This window comes from Cyanistes caeruleus, chromosome 21 (genome assembly GCF_971803275.1).
Source record: "Cyanistes caeruleus chromosome 21, bCyaCae1.hap1.1, whole genome shotgun sequence".
Classification (NCBI taxonomy): domain Eukaryota; kingdom Metazoa; phylum Chordata; class Aves; order Passeriformes; family Paridae; genus Cyanistes; species Cyanistes caeruleus.
The window spans coordinates 8,635,377-8,650,096 of record NC_141721.1 but is presented as its reverse complement, the minus strand read 5'-3'; the positions used below and the strand labels follow the sequence as shown (position 1 = coordinate 8,650,096).

The window sequence follows — 14,720 nt, the reverse complement described above, 5'->3', positions numbered from 1 at the left end:
TCAGCTGGAGTGGGAACTCCAGCTGTGAGGAGGCTCTGTGCTTGTCCTTGGGTCAGTGACAGGGAACAAAGCGAGGCATCCTGTGCCTGGTGGGGTTTCTGCTGCTGGCACCTGAGGGATGCCCTTCTCTGCAAGGCTTTAGGTTCTCTGCAAGGCTTTAGGTCCTTGCTCGGAGCAGGAGCAGCAGTGATGAGAGTCCCAGCAGCTCCAGAGGGTGGTCAGGGCTGGAACAGGCTCCCCAGGGAATGGGCACGGCCCCAAGGCTGCCAGAAGCGTTCTGACAATGCTCTCAGGCACAGGGTGGGATGGTTGGGGTGTCTGTGCCAGGCCTGGATGATCCCTGTGGATCCCAGCTCAGGATATTCCACGGTGCCTTGCTCCTGGCACAGGGCTTTCTGCCCTCAGAAGCAGAGCTCCTCACCCCTGACACAAAGGGATTTCCCAGCTGACCGATGGAGAGAATATTCCCTGTTTCCTCACTCTTGAATCTGCCAACAGCATCCCTTGGTGAGTGATGGATATTGGAGATGATTTATAGTTCTTTGTTACACAAATGCCTCCACATTCTTCCCCACCCTCTCACAGCAACCACTAGTGACTGCTCCTAGCAGAAAGCAGGAGCCTCAGCCTGGGAACTGCACTAAGGATGCAGAGCTGAGCCTTTATTCACTGTAAATACACCACTGGGGACACAAGAAAGGGAATTGTCACTGCTGTGGTGCTCTACACCCAGGTTCCTGGCTCTGCTTCCACCCATTTGCCGGGAAGTTGAAAGTCTGGCAAAGAAAAAGTGCTATAAACCAGGCAGAGGAGGATGGAGGGAGGATCAGGTTTACCCAATTTTTCATCTCAAAGTTTGTTATTAAAGTAGTGAATGTTACAGGAGGAACAGCCATGGCCTATATGAGCTCTTGGATTTCAGCAACATAAACCTTTAGCCCTTGAGGCTTTTATTACATTAAATAATTTTTGTCGCTGCTAATTAAACTTCTGTATTGTTTTCCTCCATGAACAACAAGGAAAAATCTGTATTGTTTGATCTGATAGAGAGTACTAGATTTACCTGCACTATAGGATCTCACATTTTATCATAATGAATAAATACATTAATTAAATAAATTCTGATCTTAATCTGGGTAAACTTTCTTGAATGCCCTGAGGAGCTCAGCCAGTTGCCAGGTTGCTCCTGCCATGGCCTCAAGCATTTCTTTCTTCAGGCACACTTGTGAGGCTGGATTGTATCAGTATAAATCAAGAATTAAGTAAAGTGGTTGTGGGCAGGGAGGCAACATCATGCTCCTGTCTGCTCCCTCCCAGGCTGCGGGACGGCAGCAGGGCTGGCAGGGGCTGCTGGAGGCATCCGCACCCCGCAGGGGGAAGGAATCCTCCCTCGCCACCCTGGCGGTGCCGCGACAGCCGCTCCCATCTCGCTGCGGCCTGGGGCAGCCTGCCCACGCCGTTGCCACGGCAACGGGCGGCCATGACGCCCCGCGGGCGTTGCCATGGTGCCCGGCGCCGGAAGTGATCCCGGGAGCTTCCGCCGGCGGCGCGGGGGCTGCTGGGAGCAGCATGGAGACCCACGAGCTGTTCCGGCGCTTGGGTGCCGGGGCTCGCTTTGACGTGCGGCGCTTCGGGCTGGACGCGCGGCGCTTCGGGGTGCGGGGACACCGAGGGGAGGGCTCGGGGAGCGCTCGGGGAGCGGCCCCTGCGCGGTTCAGCCTCCGGAGCCCCGTCCCCCCCCGGCCGCGGCGCTGAGGAGCGGGGCCTGGCCATGGCGTGACACGCTGTTCCCTGTTCTCCCGCAGGTGGTTAAAGGGAACCGCGCCAGCGTCTCCCTGGAGAGCCTCGACTTCTTCGGGAACAAGGAGGGAGCCCCTCAGGGATCTGCCGAGAAGGGCTGGGGGCTCGCGGGGGCTGGAGAGGAGGTGAAGCAGCAGAAAGACGGAAAAGCAGGGGAGAACGATGGAAAGAGGAAAAGAACGGCAGAAAGCAGTGAAAGGAAAAGAAAAAAGAAAAAGACACGAGGTATTTGTTACACACATGCGTGTATCCCTGCAGAATCATGAAAGAATTCCAGAATGGTTTGGTTTGGAAGGGACCTTAAACCCATCCAGTTCTGAGTTCTTGGTTGGCCTAGATCAGAGCTGATCTCGTAGCTGGGCCAAGATTCAGTGCTGAGAGCTGGGGATGTGGCTGCTATCCTTCTGGAGTCTTCATTAGTTTTATTGAGAATGAGAGAAAAAAGGTTCTGAGATTTTTTTTGTCTCCAGATAATGCCTGTCTGTATTTTACTGAAGGAAATTCCAACTTGTTTGCAACTTCCAGGAGCAGTTTCAATGCCAGAGCTGTCAGAAAACAATGGAATAAAGTGGATGTCCTCTCTGGAAGCAAAATCTGAAGATGCAAAAGACAAAAAGCCTACTGCAGAGAAGCTTGAGCGCTTGAGGAGAGAAAAGGTGGGGCCAGGGAATTCTGAAGCAACAACAGGTTCCTGGTGGTCTGTGGGTGTTTGATCTAAAATTGAGGTTTATTTGTGGTGATTCCTCATTGGAGGAGGGTGACTGAGTGTGGCAGGAAGATCCAGATGAATTCATATGTGGTGAGTTTTATGGTGTAAAATTGAAAAGGAGTTTGTCTTTTGCCTTGCAGATAAATCGCTTCAGGAACCAGCACAGGATCAATGTTCAGGGAACAGATCTCCCTGACCCCATTGCTACCTTTGATCAGCTTCAGGAGGAGTACAAAGTCCACCCTAAAATCATAGAGAATATTCAGGCTGCAGGCTTCCAAGTCCCAACACCGATCCAGATGCAGGCAATTCCTGTCATGCTGCATGTGAGTTCTCTGGGATTTCAGGGATTCTGGCAATATTTGGGGCCTTGGCTGTGTTTGTGGCTGTTTTAAAGCTGGACTGCATCAGAATTGAAAGCTTGGCTTTCACAGTTTTCTTCATCTATACTTTTCCTAAGGTATTTTGGGTCAGTTTGCATTGTTGATATTTGTGGGAATGGAATCTTTCTTTTTTTTTTTTTTTTCCTACTGATCTCTAAGCCCTTGTTTTTTCTTGCAGGGTCGGGAGCTTCTGGCTTCAGCTCCTACTGGGTCTGGAAAAACACTGGCGTTTTGTATCCCTCTCTTAACACATCTGAAACAACCCAGGAACAAAGGATTCAGGGCTCTGATCATATCACCTACCCGAGAACTTGCCAGCCAGGTGTGTGTTGAGGGAATCTCACATTGATGGACTTCAGTGTTTTCACTCTGCATCAACAAAATTGCAGCTTAGTAAATATTTTTTTCCTTTACTGCCCTCACATATCAGAGAAAGCTGATTTAAATGTTTCTTTCAAGTCTTTTGACTTCTGTGAAGTAGGTACATATCTATTATCTGAGTGTAATCTAAATGATTAGATTAGAGGCTCAAGATTCTTTGATCATATTCTAAACTGCCCAATGCTCAGGTGCTCTTAAAACTTCCTTTCCTACTTGAGATTGCTATGAGAGGTTTATCTGTTTGTCCCAAACTTAGAGTTTCAAGGAATAACTGTAACAAAGCTGTGCTATTAAAATAAAATAAAAATTACATCTTTGGGCAGTTTTTATTCATGTGACAGAGGGAGCCACATATGTTAGTGATGTGATTAATGCCTGTTGGAGAGCTGCATTTTATTCAGAGAGCTTCTCTTAACACTGAAATCAGGTGATGTTTGAAGCTCTAACTTCAGGATTAGGTTGCTCAGAGAAGCTGTGGCTGCCCCTGGATCCTTGGAAGAAACCAAGGCCAGGCTGGGCATGGCTTGGAGCACCCTGGGATAGTGGGAAGGTGTCACTGCCCATGGCAGGGGGGACTGGATGAGCTTTAATGTCCCTTCCAACCCAAACCATTCCATGACTCCATGATTGCCAGCAGTTTTCTGGTTAGAAAAGTTCATCAGCTCAGTTTGAAAATCCAATCTCTGCTGCCTTTCCAGACCCACCGGGAGCTGGTGAAGCTGGCAGAGGGCACAGGCTTCAGAATCCACATGATCCACAAGGCAGCTGAGGCAGCCAAGAAGTTTGGGCCCAAGTCTTCCAAGAAATTTGGTAACTGTTCTAAAGACTGAAGTGCTCCTAAAGAATTAAAAGTGTCTCTGACCTGTCTCTTTGGGCTGTGTGGTTTTAAAGAGATGGTTAAAAAGTGGAAGGGAAGAAATGGGAAGTGAGCCTGACATGGACTCTACTAAATTGTACCTCTGGCAGGTTGGGTTGGAACTGGTGTTTCTCAGGGCTCTGTTTGTTTGGTTTATTTTGTGTCTTTTTTTTTGACATTTTTCTTCTTTTCTTGTAATAGATATTCTGGTTACTACTCCAAACAGACTCATTTATTTGCTGAAAGAAGATCCTCCAGCAATAGACTTGAGCAGGTATGAGAGTCTGTTTGAAATGTGCTTTGCCACTCACAAGTGGCACTTCTAAAAATCAAACCTCCCTGTTCCTAGCGTGGAGTGGCTGGTGGTGGATGAGTCAGACAAACTGTTTGAGGATGGGAAGTCAGGATTCAGGGACCAGCTGGCTTCCATCTTCCTGGCATGCACCTCCCACCTGGTCAGGAGGGCCCTGTTCAGCGCTACCTTTGCCCATGATGTGGAGGAATGGTGTAAACTCAACCTGGACAACATTGTGCTGGTGTCTGTTGGAGCAAGGTAGGTGTTTTCTGGATTTTTTATTTCCTGGGAAATTGTTTTCTTTGCATCATCAGCCTGCTTGGTTTTGTTTGTGTTGTTAGTCAGCCCTGCAGGTTGTTTGCTTCCAGAGAAGATTGTCTAGGCACGTGGATCTTTCTCTTGTATTGGATAAAGTGTTCTTTTCCTTTGCCAATTACTTTATCATCAAATAAAAATCAAACTTAGGAGCGTGCACTGGTGAAATAGATATTGTTGTGCAGTATTTCTCATCCACCAGGTAATACTTTTATGAGGGTTTTATATATTACATATATTGAAATACATAAGTTTTTGTTAATGTATATAAAAACACTGAACTGTTTTTGTTGGATTTCTGGTTTCAGAAACTCTGCAGCAGAGACAGTAGAGCAAGAGCTGCTGTTTGTTGGATCTGAGACAGGAAAACTAACAGCAGTGAGAGACCTTGTTAAAAAGGTATTTTGGAGAGACTGAGCATGGTCTTCTTCCTGTTCCTGAGCTATGTTCTGTCAGAGACCCCCAATTTCCCAGGTCAAACACTTCTCTGTGACACATGTTAAATCATTGCCCAAATCTGCTGTGTCTCAGTTTCTGCAAGGAAAAGGACTTTGGAACCTGAGATAAACTTACTCTTTTGCAGGGTTTTTCTCCTCCAGTCCTTGTTTTTGTACAGTCTATTGAGAGGGCTAAAGAGCTTTTCCATGAGCTTATTTATGAAGGCATCAATGTGGATGTCATCCATGCAGACAAGACACAGCAACAGGTAGGAGGATTTTATTTCTTTTCAAGAAATGCTTTAGAAAGACAGGTAAAAGCAAGAGTCTTGGAATGTAACTGCAGGTAACTGTGGCAGCAAATTCCTGCAGATTTTTATTCAGAGGTTTAGTTTTATTCCTTAACATCATGACAACTTTAAGGAAACAAGTTCACCTCCTTTCTCAAATTGCTATTTGGACTATTTCCAAATAATTTTTCTGCTCTTTTCCTAGAGAGACAAAGTAGTGCAGAGTTTCAGAGCTGGGAAGATCTGGGTGCTCATCTGCTCAGCACTACTGGCTCGAGGGATTGACTTCAAAGGTGTGAACATGGTCATCAATTATGATTTGCCAACGAGTGCAGTGGAATACATCCACAGGATAGGTGAGGCATGGCTCACAAATCACCTCCTTTCTTCCATTTCCCATTTCTTTAATGTAGATTAAAGCTCTCGTTTTTGTCAGTGCTCTGTGAACCTTATTTAGATGTTTCAGACATAGCTGTGCTTTCATTCACTGGGAACAATGTTTGTGGATTGGCTGCTTGGTATATCCTTAGTCTGTGAACATGCAGCAGGAGGCTGGGGCTGTGAGGAGGCATAAATGGAGATGCCTAAAGTAAAATCTCTACTCTGCAAAATGTGTGCTTGGCAGGTCGTACTGGAAGAGCAGGACACAGAGGAAAGGCAGTCACTTTCTTTACAGAAGATGATAAACCTTTATTACGGAGGTAATATGTCTTTATTAATAACGTCTTTATTGCTTAAAAAAAAAAAATCATCACAAAACAAAAGACCAAGAACAATCCAGCCAGTTTATTTGGTTTGCTGTTTTCCACAAAAAAATATTTATCACTTCTTCAAGCACTGGAGTTGATCTCTTCCCTCCTCTCCTTTCCAGTATTGCCAACGTTATCCAGCGAGCTGGCTGTCCTGTGCCAGAGTACATAAAACATTTGCCCAAACTGCAGAGGTATGTTCATTTGAGAAGCTAACCCATCTTTTAATCAGTGCTTTTTAATAACTTATGGTAGTTTCTAGAACGAGAAGCCCTAGTAATTTCATCTTTCTTCATTAAATTTCTCAGCAAACAAAAGAAGAAATTCATTAAGAAACCTTTGACAAGAGAATCCATTTGTACCACCCCAAAGTGCTTCTTGAAAAAAGGAAAAAGAAAAATGTAAGTAGGTTCTGCTGAGAAGGAGGTAAGAGATGCTGTTTATCCAGAAACAGCCCAGAAAATTTAAGTAAGGTAACAGATAACTTGTTTGGATGAACTACCCAGTCATAATGATTTTAGTGATGAAGTTTTAGTGTCAATATCTGTCTACTGGAGCTTGGATTAATGACATTTTGCCTCTTGTGGTGCCATGTGTCAGGGGACAGCAGCCTGAGTTTAATCCACTGGTTATGTTCAGGTGTCTTGATCTCCAATGTTTTTCTTGTAGGGAGACTACGAATGAAAATGCTAAGGGAAAGAAGAAGGGTAAAGAAGACAAAAAGGGTAAATTACAGACTGTTTCAGAAAGCTGAATTCAGACTGGTGAGCTGGGGCTGACACCTCTGTCTGTGCTGGAACAGAAGAGTGAAGATGGCAATGATGGTGAAGGGAGGAGAACATTTCTCATGTTTCCTTTGGGGTGAGGGTGGAGGTTTACATGCTAGAAAGTCTACTGCAATGCCAGGAGAGAATTCCTGGATGCTTCTTATAGAAGCTGGAGCATGTGCTCGTGCAGTGAATGCTGTGTATTTCTGAAAATAGTTAAAATCAGCATCAGTTTGTGTTACTTTCACACAGTTTTGTATTGATCCTTGAAAATACTGTCTGTTCAGATCACCCCTGACACTTTTTTAGACACTTTCAGGAGATTCAGAGACAAAAACCACACAATGTTTACCGTCAGGTTTGATAAATGCAGCTGTCAATCCTTGGACATTTCAAAAAAAGCCAAAACAAACCCACTTGTATGTGAAAGTAAAGCCTTGTTCTTAATACTGTTTTTCTTCTATAAAATTATTTTGAAATAACTAGTATTTTACATGTCCAGTAATTTTGTACTGTTTTATAATTGAGCCGGAAACCAGAATAAACAAGGTCATAAGATGCTAATTCAGAGATCTGTGTGTCTTTGCAGCCTCGGTGGAACAAGTCTGCAGGCAAAAAAAGGCCCAGCTCTGTGTGTCTTTCCTGTCTTCATCTGCCCAGTGTGTTCTCAGCCCACCCTGGTTTTGTCATCAGAATTCCAGTCAGGCAGGAATGGCTTCTTTGCAGCTACAATCCTTTAGGGAAGAATTCCTGGGCAGGATTGTCTTGGTTTAATCCAGTTTGGATGGGGTAGCCACAGCAATCTGTGCCAGGGCCTCAACACTCTCACAGGGAGGAATTTCTTCCCAATATCGCATCTAACCTCGCTCTGTCGGTGTGAATCCATCGCCCCTTGTCCTGTCACTTCAGGCTCTTGTCACACGTCCCCAGGTGACCCCTGCGGGAGGTCTGCTGGAAAAGCAGCACTTTTCACAGAAAAGCCGTGCTTTGGGTGCTGGAAACCGGCGTTCCCGAGGGGAAGCCAGGGCCACTCATCCCCATCCGGGCCGATCCTGGGTAACCGCGGGGCTGAGGGGGAGTGCAACCAAAAATACCGAGGGATTGTGGGGCTGTGAAACCGAGAGCCCGCGGGGCTTTAGGTCGGTGGAGCTGAGGAATTGTGGGGCTGTGGCTCTGTGGGGCTGTGACACAGAAACCGAGGGGTTGTGGAAGAGTTAGGGTTAGGAACTGTGCTCTGTGGGGCTGTGGAAGGGGTAGGGTTAGGAACTGTGCTCTGTGGGGCTGTGGAAGGGGTAGGGTTAGGAACTGTGCTCTGTGGGGCTGTGGAAGGGTTAGGGTTAGGGTTAGGAACTGTGCTCTGTGGGGCTGTGGAAGGGTTAGGGTTAGGGTTAGGAACTGTGCTCTGTGGGGCTGTGGAAGGGTTAGGGTTAGGGTTAGGAACTGTGCTCTGTGGGGCTGTGGAAGGGTTAGGGTTAGGAACTGTGCTCTGTGGGGCTGTGGAAGGGTTAGGGTTAGTAGCCGAGGGGCCGCGGCTGTGCGCGGCTGTGGAACGCAGGAAGCCAGGCTGTGGAGCGGGGGAGCGGCGGGGCCCTGGGCGGTGCCTGGCCGGGCCGGCCCCGGAAGCCGCCGCTCCGCTGACAGACGGCGGGGCCGAGCGCGAAGATGGCGCTGCGGCCCGGGCCCGGCGCGGGGGGCGCCGGAGGGGCGGGCGGCGGAGCGGCCGGGGCCGCCAGGTCGGTGGTGACGGGGGGCAGCGGGCGAGGGGCTGTGGAGAGGGAGGGGACACATGGGGGGGTGATGGGGGGGAATTAAGGGGACGCGGGGAGGGGCAGAGCTGGCGGGAGATGGGAGGGCTGGGGTGGGGGCTCGGGGTGCAGGTGGGACGTGAGGGCAGAGGGGTCAGGGCCCAGCTGGGGTGCGCCGGGTTTGGGATTGGGGTGTGGGGTCCCAGCTTGGGTGTGTAGGGTCTCGGGTATGGTACGTGGGGTCCTGGGTGGGATGTGGGGGTCTCAGGTGAGGTACGTGGGGTCTCAGGTGAGGTACGTGGGGTCTTGGCTGTGGGTGCCAGGTGGGGCTCATGGGTTGCCAGGTGAGCTTTGGGGGGTCTTGGGTAGGGTGTGTGGGTCTCGGGTGTAGGATCACCTGTGATCCTGGAACATCAAGGTCCCAGGCAGGATGTGGTGGGGTCCTGGGTGTGGCGGGGAGGTCCCAGGTGTGTTGGTGGGAATGCGGCCACGGTAGCTCTGCGTTTTGCTGAGATTCATTCACATTTTGGGCTGATCTCCCCCGGAGTGTCCAGGCTTGGACAGTTGTCCCACTTGCCATCAGGCTCTGCAGCTGCAATCTCAGGTGGGCTGGGGAAGGATTTGGGGGTTCTGCCATCCCCGCTCGGGTGCCGCCGGTGTCGGCAGCAGTAAATGTTCCTGGCACTGCCGGGCAGATCTGTCTGTGGCCTCCTGGGACAGAGCCTCCCTGGGGACTTCCCTTTTCCCCTCCTTCTCACAAAGGGCACCTTGGCCAGAGGGATGACTGAGGAATCCTGTCAGGAGAAAGAGCCAGTGTTAAAAGACATGTTGTTCTGTTTCTGGAAAGCTTGGAAAACTGGATTTCACCACCTTTGAAGACTCTAGTAATGTTCTTTTCAATGTAGGCTCTTGTCTGCTATTTATCTCTTGTCCTACTTCTAGGGAGGCTGAGGAAATTTTGCATTTGACAGTTAAGCTCATTGAGTTGTCTTGGATATCCGAAGCCCACGATTTTGTCACTATTATCTGGAATGTTATCAGTGAAATAAAGGTTCTGAAAAATAAACTGATTTACAAATCCCCATTTCTGATTGATAGTATTTTGGTTTCTTTGAGGACAAAGTCTGGAGGTAGAGGAAAAGTTCTGTATCTGTGTGGGTTCTTTGCCTGATTTCAATTTTTTGTGCATTTCTGCCATTCAAAAAATACTCTGACAGTCTGTTGCATTGGTAGAGTTCTACTGCTTGGGAGTTAAGGGGTTTAAAAATCCACATGTAGAGGGAAAAATGTTCTGTGTGGCTTGAAGCTGTTACAGTGAAGTTTCAATTTAGAAAAGGAGTTGCTTCTCCCCACGCTCCTGCGTTTTGTCTGAAGCTGTTGGTTGGTTTGGGGCTTCTTGGTGGTTTTTTTTTTTAAGCTCCATATTTAAAATACTCATTTAGTAGGAATTTGCAGATTTATACTACTTCTTTAAGGGGTCTGTTGTAGGGTGATTGCTTTGTTCCCTTCTCTTTGCTGTATTTGTGCAGCGTACCCCAAGGCAGTCTCACACAGGACCGTCCCTTCGCTGGCTCCCTCAGCCAGGAGAGCCAGCTGCTTCCACTGATTGCTCTGGGCATTTTTGCATCTCCAAAAAAGCAGTTCAGGAATAAATTCCCATTGGTGGGATGGTTTGTGGCTGTGCCAGTGTGGCTGGTGCTGGCAGTTGCACACTGAATCCTGGAGTGGATCCGTGCTGAATGTGAGCGGCGCGTACGGGGCTGTGCTGCCAGAGCTTGCTTTGCTGCTTTGGACTAGCTCCTCTTCCAGTGCCCTCTAATTAGCTGAGGGTTTTTTAGTTGATTGTTTCTTTTTATTTTTTTCAGCAGAGGCTTATAAATAAACCAGGAGCTCTGTAGAAAGGGATAAATATTTAATAGTTTGACCTTTACTTGCTTCCAACAAGCAGTGGCACCTCCTGACGCTTGTTCAGTTTACATTGCATTTGCTGCTTTGGAGAATTCTTGTTGACCGGTTTCCCCAACAAGAAGGGAAGCATGAAGCTTAGAACACTTCTACATGCTTATGAGATCTTCAGAAATTACATTTAATAGTTCATCATTCTGACTAAAGCAAGTCTGTTTGATTTCATGTTGATGTTGGAGTGGATTAAAATGACTGACATGAGTTAAACAGACCTTGGCTGTGGTGAGAACCAAGCCCTGCACATGTTTGGGACTGAGGTGTGTGAGTCTGCAGAGTTCTTCAGAGGATGGTGGGCATGGAGGATGGCAAGACTGGAGGATGGAAAGTGCAGGTGTCTAGTAGTTTTGGGAGGAGAAATCAGCACACAGTGGTTGGGGCTGAAGAAGAAGCTTCAGGATGATGAAGATCCTGATTAGAGGATGAAGTGAAGAGCAAATGGGTTGTCTTGGTGACCGTGTGACCTGCTGCCTGTACAGTGGGGAGGTTCAATTTGCTTCTGGATAGATGCATAATTTAAATTCCTTATTTTATCTTGGTGCTCATATTACACAGCTCTTTTATATTTATAAACCAGGTCGGCTTTCAGGACTTCCTGCAGCCATTTCTGATGGCATTTTCTCTCGTACTCTTAGGCAGTTTCTTTTACATCCACCCTTGGAATTGAACATTGAATATCTATAAGTGTGTTTCTCTTCCACAGCACTTTGATGTAATAACTGCCTGGGACACTGAGTGAGGTTCTTGTTTGGGAAATTGCTGCTGACGTGGGTTTCTGCAAGTTGCTTGCAAATGAGAATTTTAAACTGGGTCCTTTTTTGCTGTTTGGCAGCTGTTGGAGAGTGAGGGCTAGCAATTTCCATTAGGATTTTAGTTGAAGTTTTAATGGTCCTTCCTCCAAGTGCACTTGACCCTCGATACGTGAATGAAATGTTTTCTCCAAGGTGCTATTTTGTTGTAATTAGGGAACTGAGAAAATAGATTATTTTGTGATACTTAATGTTTCTAAAGGGGGAAAAAAGTGATGGGGTTTTGTGGATAGTTCATTTTTCTTCAGAAAAGCTGTTCCTAAGCAGCTGAGAAGCGTTCTCTGGTGCAGTTAATGGTCCCGCTGAGTCAGATACTTCTAAGAGGAGATGTTTATTCATTCTGTGCTTAGCCTACACAACAAACTGACCTGTTCCCAAGCTGTGTGGGTGCTGAAAGTCTCTTGTGGGTGATGTGGATGACTCAAAGCCGTGTCAGGGCTGCTGGGAGGATCAGATCTGCTTTTCCTGTGCTTTGGGGGCTCTCTGGTGCTTTGGGGGATCCCGCTGAGGGATAATGTTTTCCCCTGTGATAGAGTTGGGTTCTGTGGGTTGTGCAGGATCAGGTGCAAGTGCTGACCAGAGGGTGGGAGGCTCCTGCTGATGGTGCTGACATGGAAGTCGAGGTGGATTTTCAATGGTGGATATTTGCACTGAAGTGACAGAATTTCACATATTCTTGTTTTCCTCCTGCAGCTTCATGTTTCCCGTCGCAGGTGGTTTAGGCCCCCCTCAAGGTATGTATCAACTTCACATTTAGAGCACAAAGTTCTTTTCTTTGTTTAGATAAATTAGACCTAAACCAGGTCTGCAGTGATGTTCAGAGGTGTGATTATTAATTGAACTCCATAGCTGGTTTTTGCCCTCGAATGCAGCTCTGCTCAAATGACCCTCACCCCTGTTAGGAAAACCTCCTGTGTGCTGTTGAAGCAGCATCACCAGAATCTGGATTAAAGGTCCAGGAAAACTACATCTCCCTTTTTAACCTGAATTTGCCTTTTAGATTCTGGTATTATTTTGAGTGTGGTATTTCACCTCTCTCTGCTTCATCTCCCAGCTGTGTATACCCATACTGTGTTGCAAGACCTGGTAAATATTTACAAAGCACATCAGGACCCTGGGACAAGAGTCACAACCTGTGTGGAAGGCATTAATACAATAGGAGAGCCTCAGCCTTAAATTGCCTTTGTTCTCATTCCTGATGCAGTGCTGTTTGTTTAATTAGGGGAAAATATGCAGAGAACTTATGGAGAAAATGGAGAGTTTTTAATTAGAATCTCAGGGACTGATTCATGGATTATTCCTGCCTGTGTCATGCCCTCCTGGAGTGTTTTTGCATAATTATCTCATGGTGTGCTGGTAACAAGTGCGTGTTAGTGTTTGTCTCCCAAGACAACAAAATGTGAGACAGGAAGATACTGGAACATAACACACTTGCTTTATTCAGTGAATTCATAAATTCCAGCTTGATTTGTCCAATTTTTTGCAAGTTTAGCTTTTACTGACAAATATTGTTACCATTCTAACACATGTAGTGGGCTAATTAACCTAAAGCGTGCTAATTAACCTACAGACAAGTTATCCAGCCAGGTCAGAGTGTGAAGTTGCTTTGTGAAGGGTTAACTTTTATTTCCTAAGATTTATTTTCAGAAGCTGCTGGTTTCAAGAGAAATGGGAATTACCAGGACCAGTCACCCTGGTTAATTAAATCTTTTTAATTGGACATGACCCTTCCAAAAATCATATGGGAAGAAATCCACAGAGAATCTTTAGGGTGGTGGGAGAATTCATCAGCTTAGTTACTGAAAAGCCCTGTAACATTTTTCCCTGTAGACTGACCAGTGTCTAAACTAAGGAAATTGTGTGGCTGCCTGCAGTGTAGCAAATATTTTTATTTTTATTTTTAAACAGTCCAGCACAACTCAGAGTTTTTTGCTTTCCTTCGCTGGTTTAGTAAACAAAAAAAGAACAATTAAATGGGGGAGGCAGGGTGAGGGAAGGGGGGCAAAAAAGGCTTCTAACATTAACTGGGCACTTAGCTAGCTTAATGTTTCATTGCAGGGATGATTCCTATGCAACAGCAAGGATTTCCAATGGTTCCTGTCATGCAGACCAACATGCCAGGGATGATGGGAATGAATTATGGCTCTCAGATGCCTCCTGGACCCATGACCATGCAGGTGTGTGGCAATGAAATGTGGATTGAAACTGCAGAACCCCAGACTGGTTTGGGTTGAAAGGGACATTAAAGCTCACCCCGTTCCACCCCCTGCCATGGGCAGGGACACCTTTCACCGTCCCAAGTTGCTCCAAGCTCATTCCAACCTGGCTTTGGACACTTCCAGGGATGGGGAGTACACAACCTCTCTGGGCACCCTGTGCCAGGGCCTCCCCACCCTCACATGGAATATCCAATCTAAGCCATCCCTCCTTCAGGTTAAGGCCATTCCCTCTGTCCTATCACTATAATTTTAATTTTTCCTTAAAGTAACTTTGTCTTTAGTGCTGCTGTTGCTAATTGAGGAATAAGAATGAAAAATGAGCAGCTAATATGAAGTTTTCTCTTAATCTGTTGTTTTCTATTGAGCACTGTATCTGTTTATGTACAAATTTGCACTTTGCTGAAATGTAATGTTTTTACTTGACTTCCTAACCAAATTGCTGTGTCACAAATAGAATTTATTGTTTTGCCATCTCCTTACACTCCCTTCCCTCCCCCACCTGGAATTTATTATGTTATTTTGGCAAAATTTATAGTAGGAAGATGTTTTTATGAGAGCTGGTCTAAAAATAATAAACAACTTTTGTTCTCTTCCTACGTGTTCTGAGACCAAATGCAAAATAAATGGTAAAAAGAGTAAATTATTTTCTGGGTCCTTCTATATTAGGCAGCTTTGCTGCTCTAAATGTCCCAGAATATATTCCTCAGCAAATGCTTCTGATGCAGTTTATTCAGACAAGGTTCTTCTTGGCTTTTGTCATATATTGTTGGTTCCCTTGATATGTCTGGGAAACGCCTGGACCATGTTTTCCAGCATCCCTGGTTGGTAGGAGGGAATATAAAAGTACTATGAAATCCCAAGAAAACCTGTGTAGGATGGCTGTAGCCTTCCTGCTCTGGGGCAGGTTGGGTTTGAAGGCCTGATTTTTGGCAGTTTTCCCCAAGTGCTGTGAGGACTGTGAGTCCTTGTGGAGAGGAAGAGTGCCATCTGCTGAGGGCCCTGC

At 46.5% G+C, this 14,720-nt stretch overlaps 2 protein-coding genes and 1 long non-coding RNA gene across 14 annotated transcripts in view; 2 read left to right on the top strand and 1 right to left on the bottom strand.

Annotated features, from left to right (window-relative positions):
- Window positions 1-636: 636 nt before the first annotated feature.
- Window positions 637-1,147, bottom strand: LOC111937909 (uncharacterized). The gene is made up of 2 exons (XR_002868814.2): window positions 1,064-1,147; window positions 637-776 (listed from the first exon to the last, which is right to left on the bottom strand). It is a non-coding gene; the product is annotated as an uncharacterized LOC111937909 (long non-coding RNA).
- DDX52 (DExD-box helicase 52) lies at window positions 775-7,546 on the top strand. Its single transcript, XM_023939398.2, has 15 exons — window positions 775-1,656; window positions 1,806-2,025; window positions 2,326-2,456; window positions 2,650-2,835; window positions 3,071-3,214; window positions 3,972-4,083; window positions 4,331-4,403; window positions 4,479-4,682; window positions 5,048-5,138; window positions 5,323-5,445; window positions 5,672-5,822; window positions 6,092-6,167; window positions 6,338-6,409; window positions 6,524-6,616; window positions 6,885-7,546. Exons 1-15 carry the CDS (start codon window positions 1,294-1,296, stop codon window positions 6,967-6,969), a joined length of 2,124 nt encoding a protein of 707 aa, XP_023795166.2. The 5' UTR covers window positions 775-1,293; the 3' UTR covers window positions 6,970-7,546.
- Window positions 7,547-8,633: 1,087 nt separating this feature from the next.
- Window positions 8,634-14,720, top strand: part of SYNRG (synergin gamma) — a 36,197-nt gene continuing 30,110 nt past the window's right edge. For 8 of the 12 annotated variants that reach the window (XM_086859379.1, XM_086859378.1, XM_086859375.1 and 5 more), the window contains exons 1-3: window positions 8,634-8,715; window positions 12,192-12,232; window positions 13,557-13,675. In XM_086859379.1, coding sequence (XP_086715505.1) covers window positions 8,645-8,715; window positions 12,192-12,232; window positions 13,557-13,675 — 231 coding nt within the window. In that variant the 5' untranslated portion in view covers window positions 8,634-8,644. Of the gene's footprint in view, window positions 8,716-9,142; window positions 9,332-12,191; window positions 12,233-13,556; window positions 13,676-14,720 lie in introns of those variants that run through there. The other 4 variants (XM_086859377.1, XM_086859371.1, XM_086859376.1 and 1 more) reach the window with 3 other exon arrangements.

Bases quoted from the DNA above. Each gene is read 5' to 3' on its own strand.
- DDX52 (XM_023939398.2), top strand. From the start codon at position 1,294: ATGCTCCTGTCTGCTCCCTCCCAGGCTGCGGGACGGCAGCAGGGCTGG. The intron at 2,026-2,325 runs GTATTTGTTACA...TGCAACTTCCAG, and splicing joins AAAAAAGAAAAAGACACGAG to GAGCAGTTTCAATGCCAGAG. The intron at 5,446-5,671 runs GTAGGAGGATTT...CTCTTTTCCTAG, and splicing joins CAGACAAGACACAGCAACAG to AGAGACAAAGTAGTGCAGAG.